Raw genomic sequence first — 16,647 nt, 5'->3', positions numbered from 1 at the left:
GACAGAGCAGATTTACATATTAACATGGTATCGCATTCATATACTACATAAAAATATAAATATGGCATACTTTTATTCTTGTACCTTGTAAAAGAGACAGCAGGAGTATGAGGCATGAAACACCTCTATAAAATCACAAATGATACATAAAGGAAAAATATGGTCCAGTTGTTCACTGTATCTTCAGCACAAAAAGTAGGGAACATAAAAACAGCAGGTGGTATGCTTGAAGAAGGAAAAAAAAACCCAATGACAGCAAATTCTTCACATAACACCTTTAACCTCTGTAACTATTTGCCACCGATTTGTCTGGATGCTACAAGAATGTATGAGTTCAGGAAGAAAACTGATAAATTTGTAGAAAAATACATCAAAGGTTACTAACACAAGACATCATTTCCAAGCCAGAAATTGCTGAACATGGAAGAACAGCCTGGGTAGATGTGTGTTACACACCTGGCCTGTTCCATCCAGCACCCATGGTGGGCCGCCGTCGGGTGACAGAGCACCAAGTCTGACCACATCGCTGGTCTGACTTCGTATCGCTGTACTTAGGTTTTTATGTTTATCCATCTCCTCCCCGATTTAATTTCTACTGGCCTGTCTCTTACAACAAATATATTCTTTAAAAGCGTATTTTATTAAACAGTTATTCTTTTGCAGGTCCAAAGTGTTGCAAGATTGAATAATGAATTCAGTTCAAGAGCACAGGGTTCCTCAATGATTAGGGATCTTTTGCAGCCCATGGGCTACTTACCTTCCGTACCGGTTTGGTGCTAGACAGAGGACAAACACTGGCTCAGTCACCTGCCGAAAGTCACAAAACCCTCCTTAAAACATCTCTTAATGACCAGGATACAAAATGGGGAGTAAGGCAGCAGTGCACAAATGAAGAACATGTGAATCTAAGAAGACTGGTCCTTTGAATGTTAACAACATGCTTTGGTGAATTCTTCTCATACCACAGCACACAACAGCTTCACAGCCAAACAGGAACATCCCATTGATACAAAACTGATTCAAATTGCAAAAGCCATCCTAACTTTCTCTAAAATCACCACAAATGTCTCCCAAAACAAAGAAAAATGCAGCCATACCAGCAAGACAAATGATAAAATGTACGAGAACTGCTCCTTGGTGCTTAAGTTATTTCATGTTTATTCTCATCTTGTCAGTCTGTTGTGGCTTTCTTTTTGAATCTGACTATCCTATAATTGGAACCAGCATTACACACTAGAGAAAGCAAGGAAAATCCACCACTTCCAGGTGACCAGCAGAATAAAAAGTACATCCTAGCCAAGCCACACAACTTTTAAGTAATCAACGGTTATTTACATCCCTGCCAACTTTTTGCATAAAAGAACATGTTCTGAAAGAATGGCACGTCAAAAGGACAGAAAACTAAAGAGCTTTCAACCTATTATGTCCGTTCGCAAGTTATAGCTGAGATATCTAAATCTTTGTATCAGAAGAGTGTAAAGGGGGAAGAGAAAGATCTTGCTAGCAACTGGGACTAAACAGAAGTGTTGGCTTGATTCTATAGAGGACACGCTAGATCTCTGCCTTTCAAGGGACAAAATCTAAAGCGTGTACATGCAGAATACGAGGTAGCTACGTCAGTACTAACAGAGCTGAACTACATCCTCCAAGTTGCACATACTACTGGATATAAGTAACCTGCACTGCTATAGCATACAATATATAATATAAACACGCTTTTTGTCCCACAGCAACTGCAGATAAGGCTGATTTTGATTAAGGTAGAGAAAAAGCATACAAAGATAGGCATGAATGTCTGTACGCTTGTGGTAGGTAAGAGGAACAGTAAGTGGTAAGACCAATATTCCCTTAATGCTCTGGCACAACATTCTTTTGCTTTTGAGTTTACACTTGCAGATATAAAGCTACAACTCACTATAAAGTACACTGTCATTTAACTATACAAAATAAATTCATGTGTGTTCCACCTTTCCTAATAATGCCTCTTTAAGCCTCCACCAGATGCTACAGAATTAGCCACAATGCAGAGCCATCTGCCTCCATGACCCTGAAAACGAGCCCACTGTGAATAGATGTTGATTAAGATGTAGATCATTTACTTTAAACTGAATCATTACATAGAACTAATGTTTTTTTCATATGCTTGCACTAAACTATTAAGGCTAAACTTCGTTTCCATATTTCCAGTTGGATCATCATTCAGAATTAATCTTTTATTCAAGAAAACATGAACATGGTGACAGTTTATCTTCAACGTGCAAGCAGTAGTTTATTGGTTTAACGGAAAAAACCCCAATCCCTACTTCTCTTCATTTTGTCTCTCACTACTAGTTTGCATTTTGAAAATATTCACGTGGGCATCTTGTTCTCATTAACAAACATAAAAGACTAGAAAACAGTATTTCTGAAATTATTCTCTGGAGAACATCTGTTACCCAGGCAAAAGAAAGTCTGAGCTTCTAACACCTGCTGTCTAGCTCTACTATTTGAACACTGATGATCTACATGCAGAAGTTTTAACCCTTGTGTTCTTTGTACTCCTTTTTAGAAAGAAGCATCTCTTTAGTACTCTATTCTTTCATGCTGCTCTGTACAGCACAGCACTAGAATACCTTTATCCACTTTCCTGAAATGCAATGATATGGCTCCTGGAGGAATAAAAAATTAGAGACTCGCCATTGTAATTGCTCACATTAAGCAAGCATCCATTCCACCTTAAAATGCTTAAAGTTATAATTTATATTCCCTTTGACTGTTGTACTAGGATGGACCACATGCTCAGGTATGATCTAGGTCCACAAATCCCTTCGGTTTGCTGTTGTGGGTGTGGGTACCTCTGCACTGACAAATACCTTCCTCAGTAAATCAGTATTTGACAGGCCGGTTGTCAGAATTACAACACTCTGCCAAACACAAAACACTGCATGCAACAGCAGCCTCAAAGTCCGTCTTCTGCGCATCTGTTCCTGGACGTTACTCTGTCTGGGTTAACTGCTTCAAAAAATTTCTACCCAAGGACAAGCCTCTTTCCCTTTCTTCCTTATTTAAGTCTCTGTCAACTTCAAAGCAGGTACACACACATAGCTGTGTGCTTTATCTGAATGCAAATTACTATCTCACGTGGCCTCTTTTCCTGTCTAAAGAGTCTAAATACTTCAGTATTCATTGAATATTCAATATTCATTCAGATTATCTTGATGTTCACTGGATCTGTGTGTGAAAAGGATGGGATTGGTGGTCCGAATATGGGACCGTCTAAGGCTGTGTTCAAGAAACAGCTTCCTCAGAAGCCTCATTTTACAAAATTGTCAGATCATACTAATTTTTGTATGGATCTGCCTGGGGATGGTAACAGCTCTAGTTCTTCCCAAATTGTTCTTACCCACTCAGGTTTTCTACCACCTTTGCACAACACTCATGCCTTTACAGGTCAAGATTGAAACCACAAGCTGGTGTGTTTCAAACAGACAAGCCTCAGGTATTCTTAAAGCAAGAATTTCTAAGCATTACATTATCAGGCACTCCTTTGCTCTGCCTGTACTCCGCAGAATCATCTTTGCAATCCTAGCTTTGAGACATTCTGGTTTAACAATAAAACAATCTGAAATCTTTATGTGGCTATTTCTATGGTAAAAATTCAGAGTGGGAGTAAGAGAATTTAAAGTTAATGAAAGAGTAGGCTTTAATCAGCTGGTGCACTGCTTGCATTCTTATGATCTGTACAGTTCCATTGTTCTGTAGGCATCATAATCGTACACACTAAAGAGAAAATTAATCCTTACTGCAAATTAGTGTCTAAGATTAGGGTGCTTACAAAACACCAGCTGATTAAAACCTACTTTTCCATTAGCTTTATATTCTTATAGTTCTACAAGTTTTGGATGCAGAACTGAAGAATACAGAAAGCCAAGGAAAAGTCCTGAGATTTAGGAGGATATAGTGCACAGGAAAAGCAAAAGAAGAGCAGGAGTGAAAAGGAATAAAGATGGAATTAAGGGGGCAAGAAGTTAAGGATTTTCCATCCTATGTTGTCCCCATCCTTGCTGATCAGTGGGAAAGAAAGAAAGATGCTTCCCACTTGTAGCCGAAAAAAATCACTCAGAAACAGAAGAGGAATGGGGCAGTACTACCTCCCAGCTCCAGGGAAGGTAGGAATCACATTCACATAAACCAAGATCAGTGAATTTTGCACACTTCTCCCTGGCCCTTAAGCAAATCAAGAATTGAGAGACAATATTCCATGTTGAGTCCAAACCCCGCTTATCTAAAATCAGCAGTAATATATGCCTGATAGAAAAACTGTTTGAGAAACACCACTAAAAGGAGCCATTTAATACTTGACCTACCTACACTGGAAAAATGTCTAACTCTTATCCCAGATGCTAAGGCTAGACTGGGAATACATATTTATTCCTATGTCTTCTGTAAACATACTCCAGTTCTTTTCCACTTAAAAAAGACCCAAAAAATGAACTAAGACTCAAAAGATCACTGCTGGGAGAAGAAAAAAAAAATAATCTATTGCCACAGAAAAGAAACTGTGCTATGCACACAGAAATATAATTAGCAAGGGTATGCAAATCTTGCAGCACGCCCTCTGCTCTGCAGCAGGTCAATGGCATTATCCTCTGCAAGAATCAGTACAAGAAACCACTAAATTTGAAACAGAGTATGAAAAATCAGGTGTCTGCACATCTGGAGTTGCATATTCTGTGACAAAGTCCATTAACTATTCACTAGCTCTGCTTCTAAATATTCAAAACCCCATGACTGGGTAGTTTATATTAATCCAATGATTCCCAGCTGGTGAACTCTGCCACCCTGATGGAGTAGGAGCATATCAGTCAACATTACTCCTCTCCCCTTCCAGCTACCCTCCTCATGCTGCAAAAAACAAATCAGCTGTGGGATAATATTATTTCTCTATTTCCCCCTTTGCATCTCCCAACTACACAGTAGCCAACCTAGCTACAGTGCATCCCTAAGTCCCTACTGCTGCTGGGTTTTGATATGCAAAATGGGAATGGAAGTTGTGAGAAAGAGCAAAGGAATAGCATGTTATCTCCTCTGCCCATATGGTGACTGTATCATCTCATTTCTGGAGCGTTTGACCTCCTGTATAATCCCAAAAGACAATGCTCCTGCGTTCACCCAGAGGGACACATTTAGCCCTCAACCATGTCTGGTTCCTGTCCTTTAAAGCCTCTTTGATCCCTTGCATCATTTGTGAGGTCCCATAAAAATCAGGGTAAGAAGAAGGAAGTGCTGGCAGTATATTTAACTGCAAAAATGCTGGCAATCATCATATTAAACCAGTTCCCTTCATCAGTGACAAAAGCTTTAATAGCATGCTCCCAGGCTGCAACAGGCTACCGAGTTATTTGTTCTCTGATACAAATATTTGTCTACAAAAATTGTATTAAGGCAGATAAAAACCACTGCTTGCTAGTCTTACGCATAAGCAAATCCTTCAAGGCCAAAGGAATATTAAGTGAAAAAGGGACAGAAAATAATTCTTTGTAGCAACCATAACCCAAGATATGGATAAACAAGGTCAGATCCCTCAGGGGGACTGGGGTAATTTAATTCCTCGATTGTCACTGCTTCATTCAGCTCACGATCTATGTAACACAGCAAAATTGTGGCAGCAGTGCGGTGCAACATCATCTCAATGTCACACTATCAACACAAACACATTTAGAGGGAAGTTTTACCGGTGTAGCTGAGACAGGCTATGGTAGATGGTTATTGTAATAAAACAACATGTTAGGATATTATAGAAAATTCAAAAAATACCTTAGAATATGTTTGACATGACAGCAGATAAAAGGAATGACCCCAGTGAGACAGGAACCGGGAGGCAACCGGCTGCCGCTGTGCAGTACTGGAGGGCAGGACAGCTCCCCGCTCCTGCCCGGACACCTCAGCCTTGGCCACACCAAAAATCCTGCCCTCTGCACCCATCATCTCCCACCTCCATGCGCTATCACGACTAGTGTGTTAGTCCCTGTCAACTGGCACTGCTCCTTTTGGAAAGCAGCAGCTGTCAAATGACTCTTGTTTTAGTCTCTGCTACAGCCAAGCGGATGTTCGCAGCGGTTGGACTGGTGCAACTGGTGTTTGTCCTCTGGGAAAAGAGGTCCCTTCGGAGATACTTGGGGATAAAATAACGCACCAGGCCCTTGCCTGCAGAGAGCCCTCGCTTCAGTCTTCCCAGGTTAAAGCAGGCCTTGCTGATGTAGCACATCAGAAAGCTTAAGGCACTGTCCTTCCTAGGAGTAAAGCCAGGCATAGGAACTGATTACAGTATGGACCAGTGTACACTAAGATGGACTCCCAATGTAATATTTGATTTTTCTTGGTTAAATCAAGATGGTTAATACCAATATGGCTGCAACATAATGAGTCAACATTGATGACGTAACTTATTAGCCTTTATTACAATTATGAAGGAATCATTTCAGCATAAAGTCTCAAAAAGACAACTTGCTGATTTTCTGAGTTTTTGAGTAAGTTTTTAAACAGTTCCTTCAAGGAAGCAACCAATGGTATGGGAAGCGAGTGGTAAGACAAGAGCTGTAGTAGTTCTCCTTTTTGCTTCCCATTCACTCTTTCTTGTATTGTACTCTTTCAGTACAAGCAAGCTGAATTTTTCTTATGGGTTTTATGAGGAACTGTTGTGAAAAAGTGCTACTGAAAAACTGTGAGAATTACAAGGCCTTCCCCCCCAATACACAAGATGAATCACACTGATTCTGCTGCTATATTATTTTATGCTGGCAGCAATTAGGGAGGGCTTGGGGATGAGAGGTGTTTACCCGAGAATGTCACAATGCAAGTTTTAATAGACTTCATTCAGTTCAAAATTTCAGTGCTCCATCCATTTAACTGCAACATTAAATAATGTATAAAAAGCCAAATAATAACTTCCTTCTTGCTAAGTACAGATTTATGGGGCAATCCAGGCTAATACAAGGAGTGGAAATATACTTATGAAAACCTGTGGCTTTTCATTCTTTTTTTCCTGCTCAAACCCCTAAAAAACTCTGCTAATGGGGGCACAGGCTGCTGCATAGTGAATTTAAGCTTGATGACAGCCTTGCTTCCTTGCACAGCCTTCACCACTTTTCATGAAGCATTCAGACATAGCCCACAGTCCATCCCCAGACTGAAACCACTGGCCTATATGCTAATTATATAGGCAGAAGGGAGTCCTATACATACACCCACAACACCAACGCACCCATGCTAAGTTTAAGAATAGCTTTGACATCAAGCTAGTATCTGAATTGCAGCAACACAGTGTTTCATGCAAGCTAATTTAGGCTATTAAGTTGAGCTTTGTACCACCGAGTGCAGAGAAGTAACATTTGTTTCTCAGCTGCTTCTCTCTCTGTAGCAGAAAGCTATTTTACAAAGATAAGAACAATTACACCAGTTATTCTGGCTCAGACTGAGGGTCCATATATTACTGCTTTGCTTCCCACAGTGGCCTTAAACAGACTGTTAGTGAAAGTTACATTTTTGACAGTTCTCTGAAATCATTGGTTTAAACGTGCAACAAAAGCCAGAAGAATGAACATAATGTTGGCCATTCCTAGGAAGCCATGAGCAGGAAAAAGCGTGATTTTATTTATAAATAAATCCCTAGTGTGCCCACATCTGGAGTGGTGTGCCATTCTCATCTCCACACCTCAGCAAGGACAAGGCTAGAAAAACAAGACAGAGAACGGTGACTGAAATTATTACAGGATTGAAGCAGCTGAATTGCAAGAAGAAAGCCCAAACAGCTGGAACACTTCAATTTGGAGAGGAAAAGCCTGGGGGATAAAACTGAGGTTTCCAAAATCACAAGTGCAACAGGATTTAACTGCAGCACAATATTGCACAATACTGGAACAAAAGGGTATTAAATGAAACTAGCAGGAAACTGGTTTAAAACAGGTTAGCGAATAAGCACTTCTTCACATGGTGGCTAGTGAACTGGTTGACAGTATTGTATTCATAAAATAATTTAGAGAATTCATTGATAATAGATCCATTAAATGATACTAAAGGGATAGGCAGGGAGGTACCCTTAACATCCATAATTCAGGGACTGTGGATACTGGGGAAGCACCAGAGAAGCCCACAGACAGGGGGTTGGCATCCCCTCCCTAAATAGTACCTCCTCTTGCATTAGCAGGTACAGAACGCTCAGTAAAATGGACCATCAGCAGGATGTTGCTTACATTCCCCAAATGTTCTCCCAGCCTGTGACAATTTTCCGCTAAGGGGAAGAGCCTGAAATGGGTTTTTTTCTACCTAGTCACCCTCACTGGCATTATCTTCCAAATCCTGGTCCAGTCTCCTCAAACGTTTTGCACCCACGGTACCAAGAGTTTCAACTCTTCATCTTTGGTCTGACTTGGCTTCTAGCAACTTCATTTGATGGAGCCTAGTTCCTGCGCTGGACGAGACAGTGTATAGTCAAACCCCTACAACCCTCTGCATGCCACTTATGATGGTGGTGGTTGTTGGTTGGGCTTTTTCTGTTATAAAAATAGGCTAAAGCACCCTGCCATAGTCTATCACTCCCCATATGGGATATGTTCCACAAGCCTGTGGTCATTCTTCCTCTCCTTCTCTGGACCTCTTTCAGTTCTAAGTAAATTTTTGAGATTGCTCACAACACTCCAGCTACTTGTGACCCACAGGATTATATAACACCACTGTAACATCTGGTCTTTATTCTTTTCCTAATTATTCCATGTCTGATTTGCCTTTTGGCTTTCTTAGTGCTCAGTCAAGCTTTCAACTCATATTTCAATAGAAAAAACCATCATAAGTTTGATGAAATAAGCTGACCACCACCACTGATGTGAAGAAAATTATTCCCCCCAACACATACATATTTATCACTTTGAATTTCCTCAATAATTTTATGGCTCAACGTATCTCAAACATAATCAAGATCTTTACAATTCTGCATTCTGATTTGACCTTAGCTTTAAGTTACTCACAACAGTATCTATAGGCTTTCTCATCTTACCACTAGTCTTCTCTTTTAGATCATTTAAGAAAATACTGAACTGCAGATCCCAAAAGCCTTCCACTGATAATCTACTTCCACCCCAAGAGGTGACCATCTACTTCTCCAGCCAAAAAACCAAAACCCACTATCTCCACACCTCTGCAAGCCAAGTCTCCAAAGTCTTCAATCCAGCTGGTTTCATCATTTCCTTTAACATCCTAAACTCCACCTTTCAAAGTGAAACAGTTTGTACACACCTAATTGTTCACACTGTGATCCTATTAAACTTGATGACTTGCTTTGACTTCATTTTATCTCCTTACCGTTAGATCTTCAAAGGTCCTCAGAACTTACCAGAACCAATTCTAAAATAAAATTCATTCCTGTTACTAGGTATTTAGTATAATTGGAATCCCAAGCCACATCCAAATGAGCCATTGCAATGCAAGTCCAGAGTTCTTTCAAACAAAGCAAATTTAAGGGTAAAAATCTCTATTTTCTTCTTACAGTAAAAAGCCTGTCAAGTCTGGCTCACAACTCTTACATAGGAAGACTACATGAAGGCTTGGCTTTATATTACTTAGCAAGAAGAATTAAATTAAGTTCCTATATTGTCAGGAAGAGCATTCAAAGATGAAAACATATGATTACTCTTTCTGTTCTCAGTGTACAGCAACACATGTCTACCAGCAAGGATCCCCAAGCATTTCAAAAATACAAATAAACCTAATCAGCACAAATCTCTCATGAAAATTTGAACAGGCTGACAGCAAGACCTGCCTAATATTCTGAATTTCCATCAATGCTAGTCATATCACAGAATACCAAGTAAGGAAACTCCTTAGGAAGGGTGGCTGGATAGAGAACAGACTGAAGTGAACTTAAAAGTCTTGTATAAACTAGACTATCGATAATAAGAGACAAAGCGTGTGGTTGAAGCCCCATCAAGAAAGTTCTCCAAAGAAAGGTTTGACAAATATCAGTGAAAATGTGGGGTTTTTTTTAAAAAGGAAAAAATAATTATGTGTAAGTCCAAGAAAGGTTTTTGGGAATAATGGCGACAGTAATAAGGTACCATTATAACAAAGAAAGTGCAAGTCTAAAAGCTTGACTGCCTGGATATAGAACAGAAACAGGTTACCTAAATTGTCTGCAAGACAACAGACATTCTTGCAGCTAATAAATGAGCAATTTCCATTATCTTCATAGCATGTCTTACTATTCTCATTTTCTTCACACCAAATTTTAGGTGAGTAAGAAAAGGCCAAATATTACAAAGCCATCAAAGAACATAGTATTCAGAACTAAAAACCATCTACTCATTGTTCAGTATGCTATTTTTCTGGCATTTAGTTAAGTGACAGACCATTCAAGATATGCATTCTTGATCTGTCTAAATATTTAAAGTAACAGACTAACATACAAACACATCCAGAGTATTTCACATTCAGTTATACTAAATTAGGCAAATTTTGCAGTCATAGAATATTTTAGTATATATTACAATACATCTTATGTAAGTGGTATTTGGCTTTACATTTAAATCATTAATTATCTTGATTTTTTCATTTTTATTTCTCATAGAAATATCTTCCTGGATTGTGTTACCAATTATTTGTTAACAAAAGGTCAAAACCATAATATATTGCTGAAAAAAGTAGTCTTACCTCCATTGCTAATGCTGCTGTTTGCTGGTCATAATGATTTAGAAGATTAGGCATAAAAGTGGTATTGTAAGGCAGATCCTGGCACATCCGCAAGATGATGGGCTCACAAGAAAACAAACTGTGCCCTCTTGTGTGCCCCACCAAGACATCCAAAAGCCAAAGGTAACAGAACATCCAGCTAACAGCCATCCTTCCACACTGGGAATGGGGCCAGTTACTGAGCCCAGTCAGAAAGCTCTTTCAACTCCTCATGTACCCTCAGATTTCACTTCAACGGTGATATTTTCACTCCTTGTTCAAGGTTCTTCAAAACTGGAATACTCTTTGTATACAACATTCTTAGCTCGGACCAGAAGATGATGTGTTTGAGACAGACGTGTGAGAAATCTTGCCTTTTCTTTTCTCAGTATTATATAGCATGCATTAGGTTAAGGTATTAAAATGTTTAACCACATTCCCACACAATTGACCCCATCGTGACAGAACAGCAGTTGAGTTACGTTCTTCTTTTGTTAGGTAACCTAGAATAAAAAACACAACAAACAGAATACAGTAAAAAGCCTTGTAATTGATTAAAAAATTTTAGCTGTAAATAGCCTGGCAGGCAAATTGCTTCAAGTTCTCACATCCAAGAGGGTCCCTTGACAAGTTTAAATCCTGGTTTCAGACTATTTCTGGTGGAAAAAAAGCTGGTATGGTCTAAGACTCCACCCAAAAAGGATGGTGAAAATAGGGAATGTATTTACTATGAAGAAAATATTTTTAGAAAACCCCACACTTTAAATTTAACCATGTGAGCATTACAATTGTTGACCACACTGAAACCAAGCTATTTATGACTCAGCATCTGCACTGGTACATTCACATCGATAGCATCTCTTTAGTTGCATGGCCTCGTAACTTCTGCTGAATAATTATAAAACAAAAACAAAACAGTCACCACCACTGATACACAAGTCCCAACTTGCAGGAGTGAAGACTACTGTTCTGCCCAATAACCTGCAGTCATGGTTTGGCTACCCATGTTCAAATATGTAATTTCAGTCTAGTTGTAAGCAGCTTTTTTGTTGTCTCTAACCCATTCTACTTGCACGCATATCTCATATCTTCCTCTCCAGAAACCATCGTAACAGCTAAGGATTAGTCAGAAGACAGCATCCTTTGGGCACTCCTTTCCCCACACACTTGTGAAGATGGAAATTGCAAAGGTAGCTACGCTACGGTTGCTCTGCCAGTTCCACTCTACCTATAGAGCCAATTTAAACAGCAATCATTCCCCAGGGCTGGATCTGCATTTTCTCAGCGCTAAGGGGCCGGAGTGGAACAAGCAGAACAGGGACTCAGCATATCGTGCTCATTGACTGGAGAAACAAACTCTGAAATTGGAGGCTAAAGCATGGAAAAAGTTGACAGAGCCGTAAGAGTACAGAGAGGCCCTTTGGTTAAAACAGTTTTGTCATACAGCAATGAAAGTTGCAAAATTCAGTCTCTAACCAACTGCTTTAAAAAAAATTATGGTTAAAAAAGGTAACAGAAATTTAGAAATTTTGTGTGAACCAGAAAACCCCAAGTACTCCATCAATATTCCCAAGAGTAGGCAATCACACATTTGAACAGGCTTCCAATCTTGAGAGACTAATGTTTTTCCTTAGATATTCAGGAAGGGAAGTAATTTCTACATGTCAGAGAGGGAAAGTTTTTCCTTGGTCCCTAATGCAAACTTAGTGAGAGATATGAAAGAGTTAATTACCAGACTTCTGCTGGTATCAGCCGATCAAAAAAGTGATGTATGCACACTTTTGTTTACACAGGCCCATCTTATGGTCAGAAAAATTAAATAGCATATACCTCTTTAAACCCTCAGATACTTTGTGGGTTGGACCAGATAATCTTGAGGGGTTCCTTCCAACCTAAACAATTCTGTGCTTCTCTTTAAAATCATGTGCGGCAATGGTTTTGGCTGTAGCTGTTCAAGACAGGCTGGTAAAAACAAACATGCAAATAGGAAAAAGACCAAGATGCTAAACATAACCATGTTAAATTAAGTTCATTGACAACTTGCTTTCACAGGCTGCTTACTCTCTCACAGCTATTGACAGGGAATCCATGTTTGAAGCAGCACTGAAATACATAAAGAATATAAATAGTAAAACTGTTCCAAACCTAGGGAAAATAAAACATGACCAAAAAAAGCAGAAAAAAAACTATCTACACCTTAAGTTAGGTGGTAGAACTACCCAACACAGCTCAAATCACAGTGCCTTGCTTATATTCTGAAGCAAGTGTTGCTGTGAAGAGCAGTCAACACACTGAATTTGAAAGACCAAAATTAGCTACAATATCTAAGACATGCTACATCTAACCACATCTGATTTTAGTCCAATTTCAAGTTCATATCACCCTGAAAAGCTGTGTCCTTCTGATCTAAGGAAGTCATTTCTCAGACTTATTTTTTAAGAATTTGGCACCTCTCAAAAAAACCAAAGACCTGAACTATCCCATCTTCCAGGCAGCATTACTTAACCTTGAAGACTTCTGCATATTCTCACATCCTGACCAGAAGATTACAAGTTATAGACAGACAAACCCAATTCCTCCTTACTTTTGTCCAAGGTGCCTAATCCCCTTTGAATCTAGTCCTTTGATCTGAACATGTTAACAATAGTTCCCCAAATTCAGGAAAAGAAGTCTTTTCAGTTTCTCACCATCTCCAGAACACTGGTTTCAATTAATTTTTTTCTTTGTCCCAAACACTTCAGCCACCAACTCCAAAAGACTTTATACAACAACTTCAGTGAAGTCAACTTTTAGTGTGGATTAGCAATTGATTTTTTAGCATGTTCCCTGTAATTTAGGTGCTATCCCAGCAGTGATCAGTAGATAACGCTTCATAAGAGAGGTTCAGAAGCAACATAAGATGAACTGTACTCACACTGGTTATTCTGTTAAAGTTAGAAGCATAAACATTGGGCAAATCCAGGTCAGGATCTAGAGTCTTGGGAAAAACTCCAAGAACACTTTACACAAATCATCATATTAATGACATTCAAAGTAGAGACTCCAAACAAAGCCACCCATCTTCTGACTTCCCCACAGCCTCAAACTGAAATAAACACGGAAAAACCTAGACTCAATAAGCCACAAGAAGTTTTAACTGTGCAAAAAGCAGAACAAAAGTCATCATGTCCTTTCAGGACTTTTCCATTTTATTACTATATAATATCATAAAGGAAATTAAGAATAGATTTACTAGATCCAGAAAAGAATACCAAATTATATAGCCTAGTCATGCAGTGCCCTTTCATGGAAAAAAAATAAATAAATCTCAGTGAAATTAAGAAAAAAGACAACCCTACCATTGCGAAAGGAGACGAAAGTTTTGCAAACAAGCATATAGATGACCTATTAATTGGTGTAGACAGATGAATGCTGTAATAAGCAATCTTTAGTGTCAAGAGAGTTTCTTACCACAAATCCAGTTCTGTATACTCTTTGTTAAGCCTCTACATATGAAATTTTGTGGTTATTTTTATATGGATATAAAACCAAAACACTTTCGATGACACTGGGGATAAAAGAGGAGGAGGGGATACCTACCCGTCTACCCCAAGGCACTGCAAAAAAAAGCTGCAGGCAAAAGGGGTAGGAAACAGCTAGTTTGTTAGTGTGGTTATGGATTTATACATTATTTATAATCATAAGAAGCCCATCCAATTCCCGCTCTAAAGGATAAATTAAGACATGCATAGATGACTATTATAAAGAATGAAAATTGTGAAATTAAAAGGGTTGATTCCCACAAGTGAATTTTTTTTTTTCCAATAATTTTTGAAGTTACCAAGGGGGCAATAAGTGGGGGGGTGGGCAATGAGAAGAAAGTCATCAGACTTTAGAAAGAAAGTATGTAGGGGGATTAATTCACAGTTATCTGTCCCAGAGAAATGGGGTGATAAAACATCAAACTAGACTCCCATACAAGTGAGAAGACAAGAAGAGAATGTCACCTTAGTCATTCCCCACCCAATTCTGATCACAGAGAAAGGAAAGGAACTCACTCGTTGCACACAAGCACTGCCAGCGTTTCCCCAACCCATTCCCACCCACATGAAGGCACAAAAGGAGAATACATTATTCTCCCAACTCCATTTTAATTAGTCAGTGGGAAAGAAACTCCAGTGCTGTACTCCCCTGTTCCATTTCTGTTACATATTAAGGGAGAACCACAACTACAATCCCCCACATCCTTTATTTCAATTAGGAGCCCATGGAGGAAAGAGGGCACACATTACACTCTCCCACTCTTCCACGCTCCCCCTCACTGTACCTACAGCGCAGAATGAGAATGAAGAGATGCAGTTTCTCCTCTTCCCCTCTCCCTCTGCACAGTGACACCACGACAGCCCCTGCTCCCCTCCCCGCAGGGAGGATGGAAAGGCACAAACCCCTTCTGGTGAGATTCTCCACATATATGGAGGGACAGGTCTAGCATCTCGCTCCAGTTGAGTTCATATCGCATGGCAAGCTGAAGGAACTGGAGGGGGAGCTAGTTATCGTCCCTTAGATTGGAAGAGGAGGTAGGGCGCAGGCTGAACTAGCATCCCCTTTTCTCTGGAATCCTCACTGTGTTTTAAAGGCAAAAGGAACAAGTGCACATGCAGGACTAGCATCCTCTTGGATTCCTGCTGCGTTGCAAAGGAAAAGGAAAGATATATATGTACATGAGACTAGCACCCCTTCCCCCTGCGTCCCCACGGCATTGCAAGAGGAAAAGAAGGACAGAGCTAACATCCCCTTGGGTCCCTCCTGCACGGAAAAGGGGGAGGGAGGCGCGCATGGGACTAGCATCCCTTTCCCCCTGGGTCACGGCTACCGCACTGCAACATGAAAAGAGGGAAGCGTGGGACTAGCAGCCTCTGGGGTCCCCAATGCACTGCAGAAGAAAAGACGGGGCGTGTGTGCGGCGGGGGGAAAGGCACCCTCTCCTCCTCGGGTCCCCGATGCACTGCGAGGGGAAGGACGGAGAGCACCTGGGACTCGCATTCCCTCCCCTTGGGTCCCTAATGGAAAGGGAAGGGAAACGCATGGGACTAGCATCCCCTTCTGCTGGCTCCCCAGCGCACGGGTAGGGATCGGGAATGCCGGGGACCAGCATCTCCCGGCCCCGAGGCGCTGCTGAGGGAGACGGGGTGGATTCAGCACCTCCATGTCGCCCAGCGAAGGACAGGACTAGCATCCCCCGTCCTTCGACCGCCCGCCGCATCGGAGCGGAGGACTTAACCCTCCGCTCCGCTCACTCCCCCCGCCCAGAGGACGCTTCATGGCCGCCCCCCACAGCGCCGTCTCCGGGAGCGGGTGTCTCTGCCCCTTAGCGAGCGAGGTGGCCGCTGTGGGGGTGAAAGAAGGACATCCCTGAGGGAAACCCCCTGCCCATCTTCCCATCCCGCCCCCCTCCGCGCCTCCCGGGGCCCAGGTCCCCGCCGTTACCTCAGCGCGGGGTCCCGCCGCTGCGGCCCCGTTTCTCCCCTCAGGTGGCGGCGGCGGCGGGAGGCAGCGGCCGCGCCTCCTCGCGCCCGACCCCGCCGCAGCGCTCGCCCCGCCCCGCGCCTCCGCCCCGCCCCCTCGCGCCGCCGCGCCCCGCCCCTCTCCCTGCCGAAGCGAACGAGCCAATCAGAACGAGCCCGAGCAGGTTGCTAGGTAGATCGGAACCTGCGGCCGTTCTGCCTTCCCGACCCCCGCCGGTAGGATCTGATTGGCTGGCGCTCTCCCGGGGGAGGGGCGCAGGAGCCGGTTGCCATAGCGACGGGAAGCGGCCTGGCGGGAGGAGTAGGCCGCGCCGCCCGCGGGCGGGAGGAAGCAGGTGAGGGGCGGCCCGGCCCGGCGCTGGAGCCCTCAGGGAGGCCGAGCTGGGGGGTGACGGAGGTTTGAGGGGACACGGGGGTGGACGGGTCCCCTGGGAGAGCGTGGGGC

At 41.8% G+C, this 16,647-nt stretch overlaps 2 protein-coding genes across 2 annotated transcripts in view; one reads left to right on the top strand and one right to left on the bottom strand.

Annotated features, from left to right (window-relative positions):
• The window catches only part of FZD3 (frizzled class receptor 3), a 60,410-nt gene extending 44,144 nt beyond the window's left edge, over positions 1–16,266 (bottom strand). Inside the window, exons 1-2 of the mRNA XM_074861292.1 lie at positions 16,165–16,266; positions 10,681–11,201 (exon numbers count right to left, since the gene is read on the bottom strand). Of these exons, the coding sequence (XP_074717393.1) occupies positions 10,681–10,869 (189 nt within the window). The 5' untranslated portion in view covers positions 10,870–11,201; positions 16,165–16,266. The remainder of the gene's footprint in view (positions 1–10,680; positions 11,202–16,164) is intronic.
• Positions 16,267–16,499: 233 nt separating this feature from the next.
• FBXO16 (F-box protein 16) overlaps positions 16,500–16,647 on the top strand; it is a 37,670-nt gene continuing 37,522 nt past the window's right edge. The window contains exon 1 of the mRNA XM_074864662.1: positions 16,500–16,537. The gene's annotated coding sequence lies outside the window, so the exon portion shown is untranslated. The remainder of the gene's footprint in view (positions 16,538–16,647) is intronic.

This window comes from Strix uralensis, chromosome 3 (genome assembly GCF_047716275.1).
Source record: "Strix uralensis isolate ZFMK-TIS-50842 chromosome 3, bStrUra1, whole genome shotgun sequence".
NCBI classification, from domain to species: domain Eukaryota; kingdom Metazoa; phylum Chordata; class Aves; order Strigiformes; family Strigidae; genus Strix; species Strix uralensis.
This window is presented reverse-complemented; position numbering and strand designations above follow the sequence as displayed.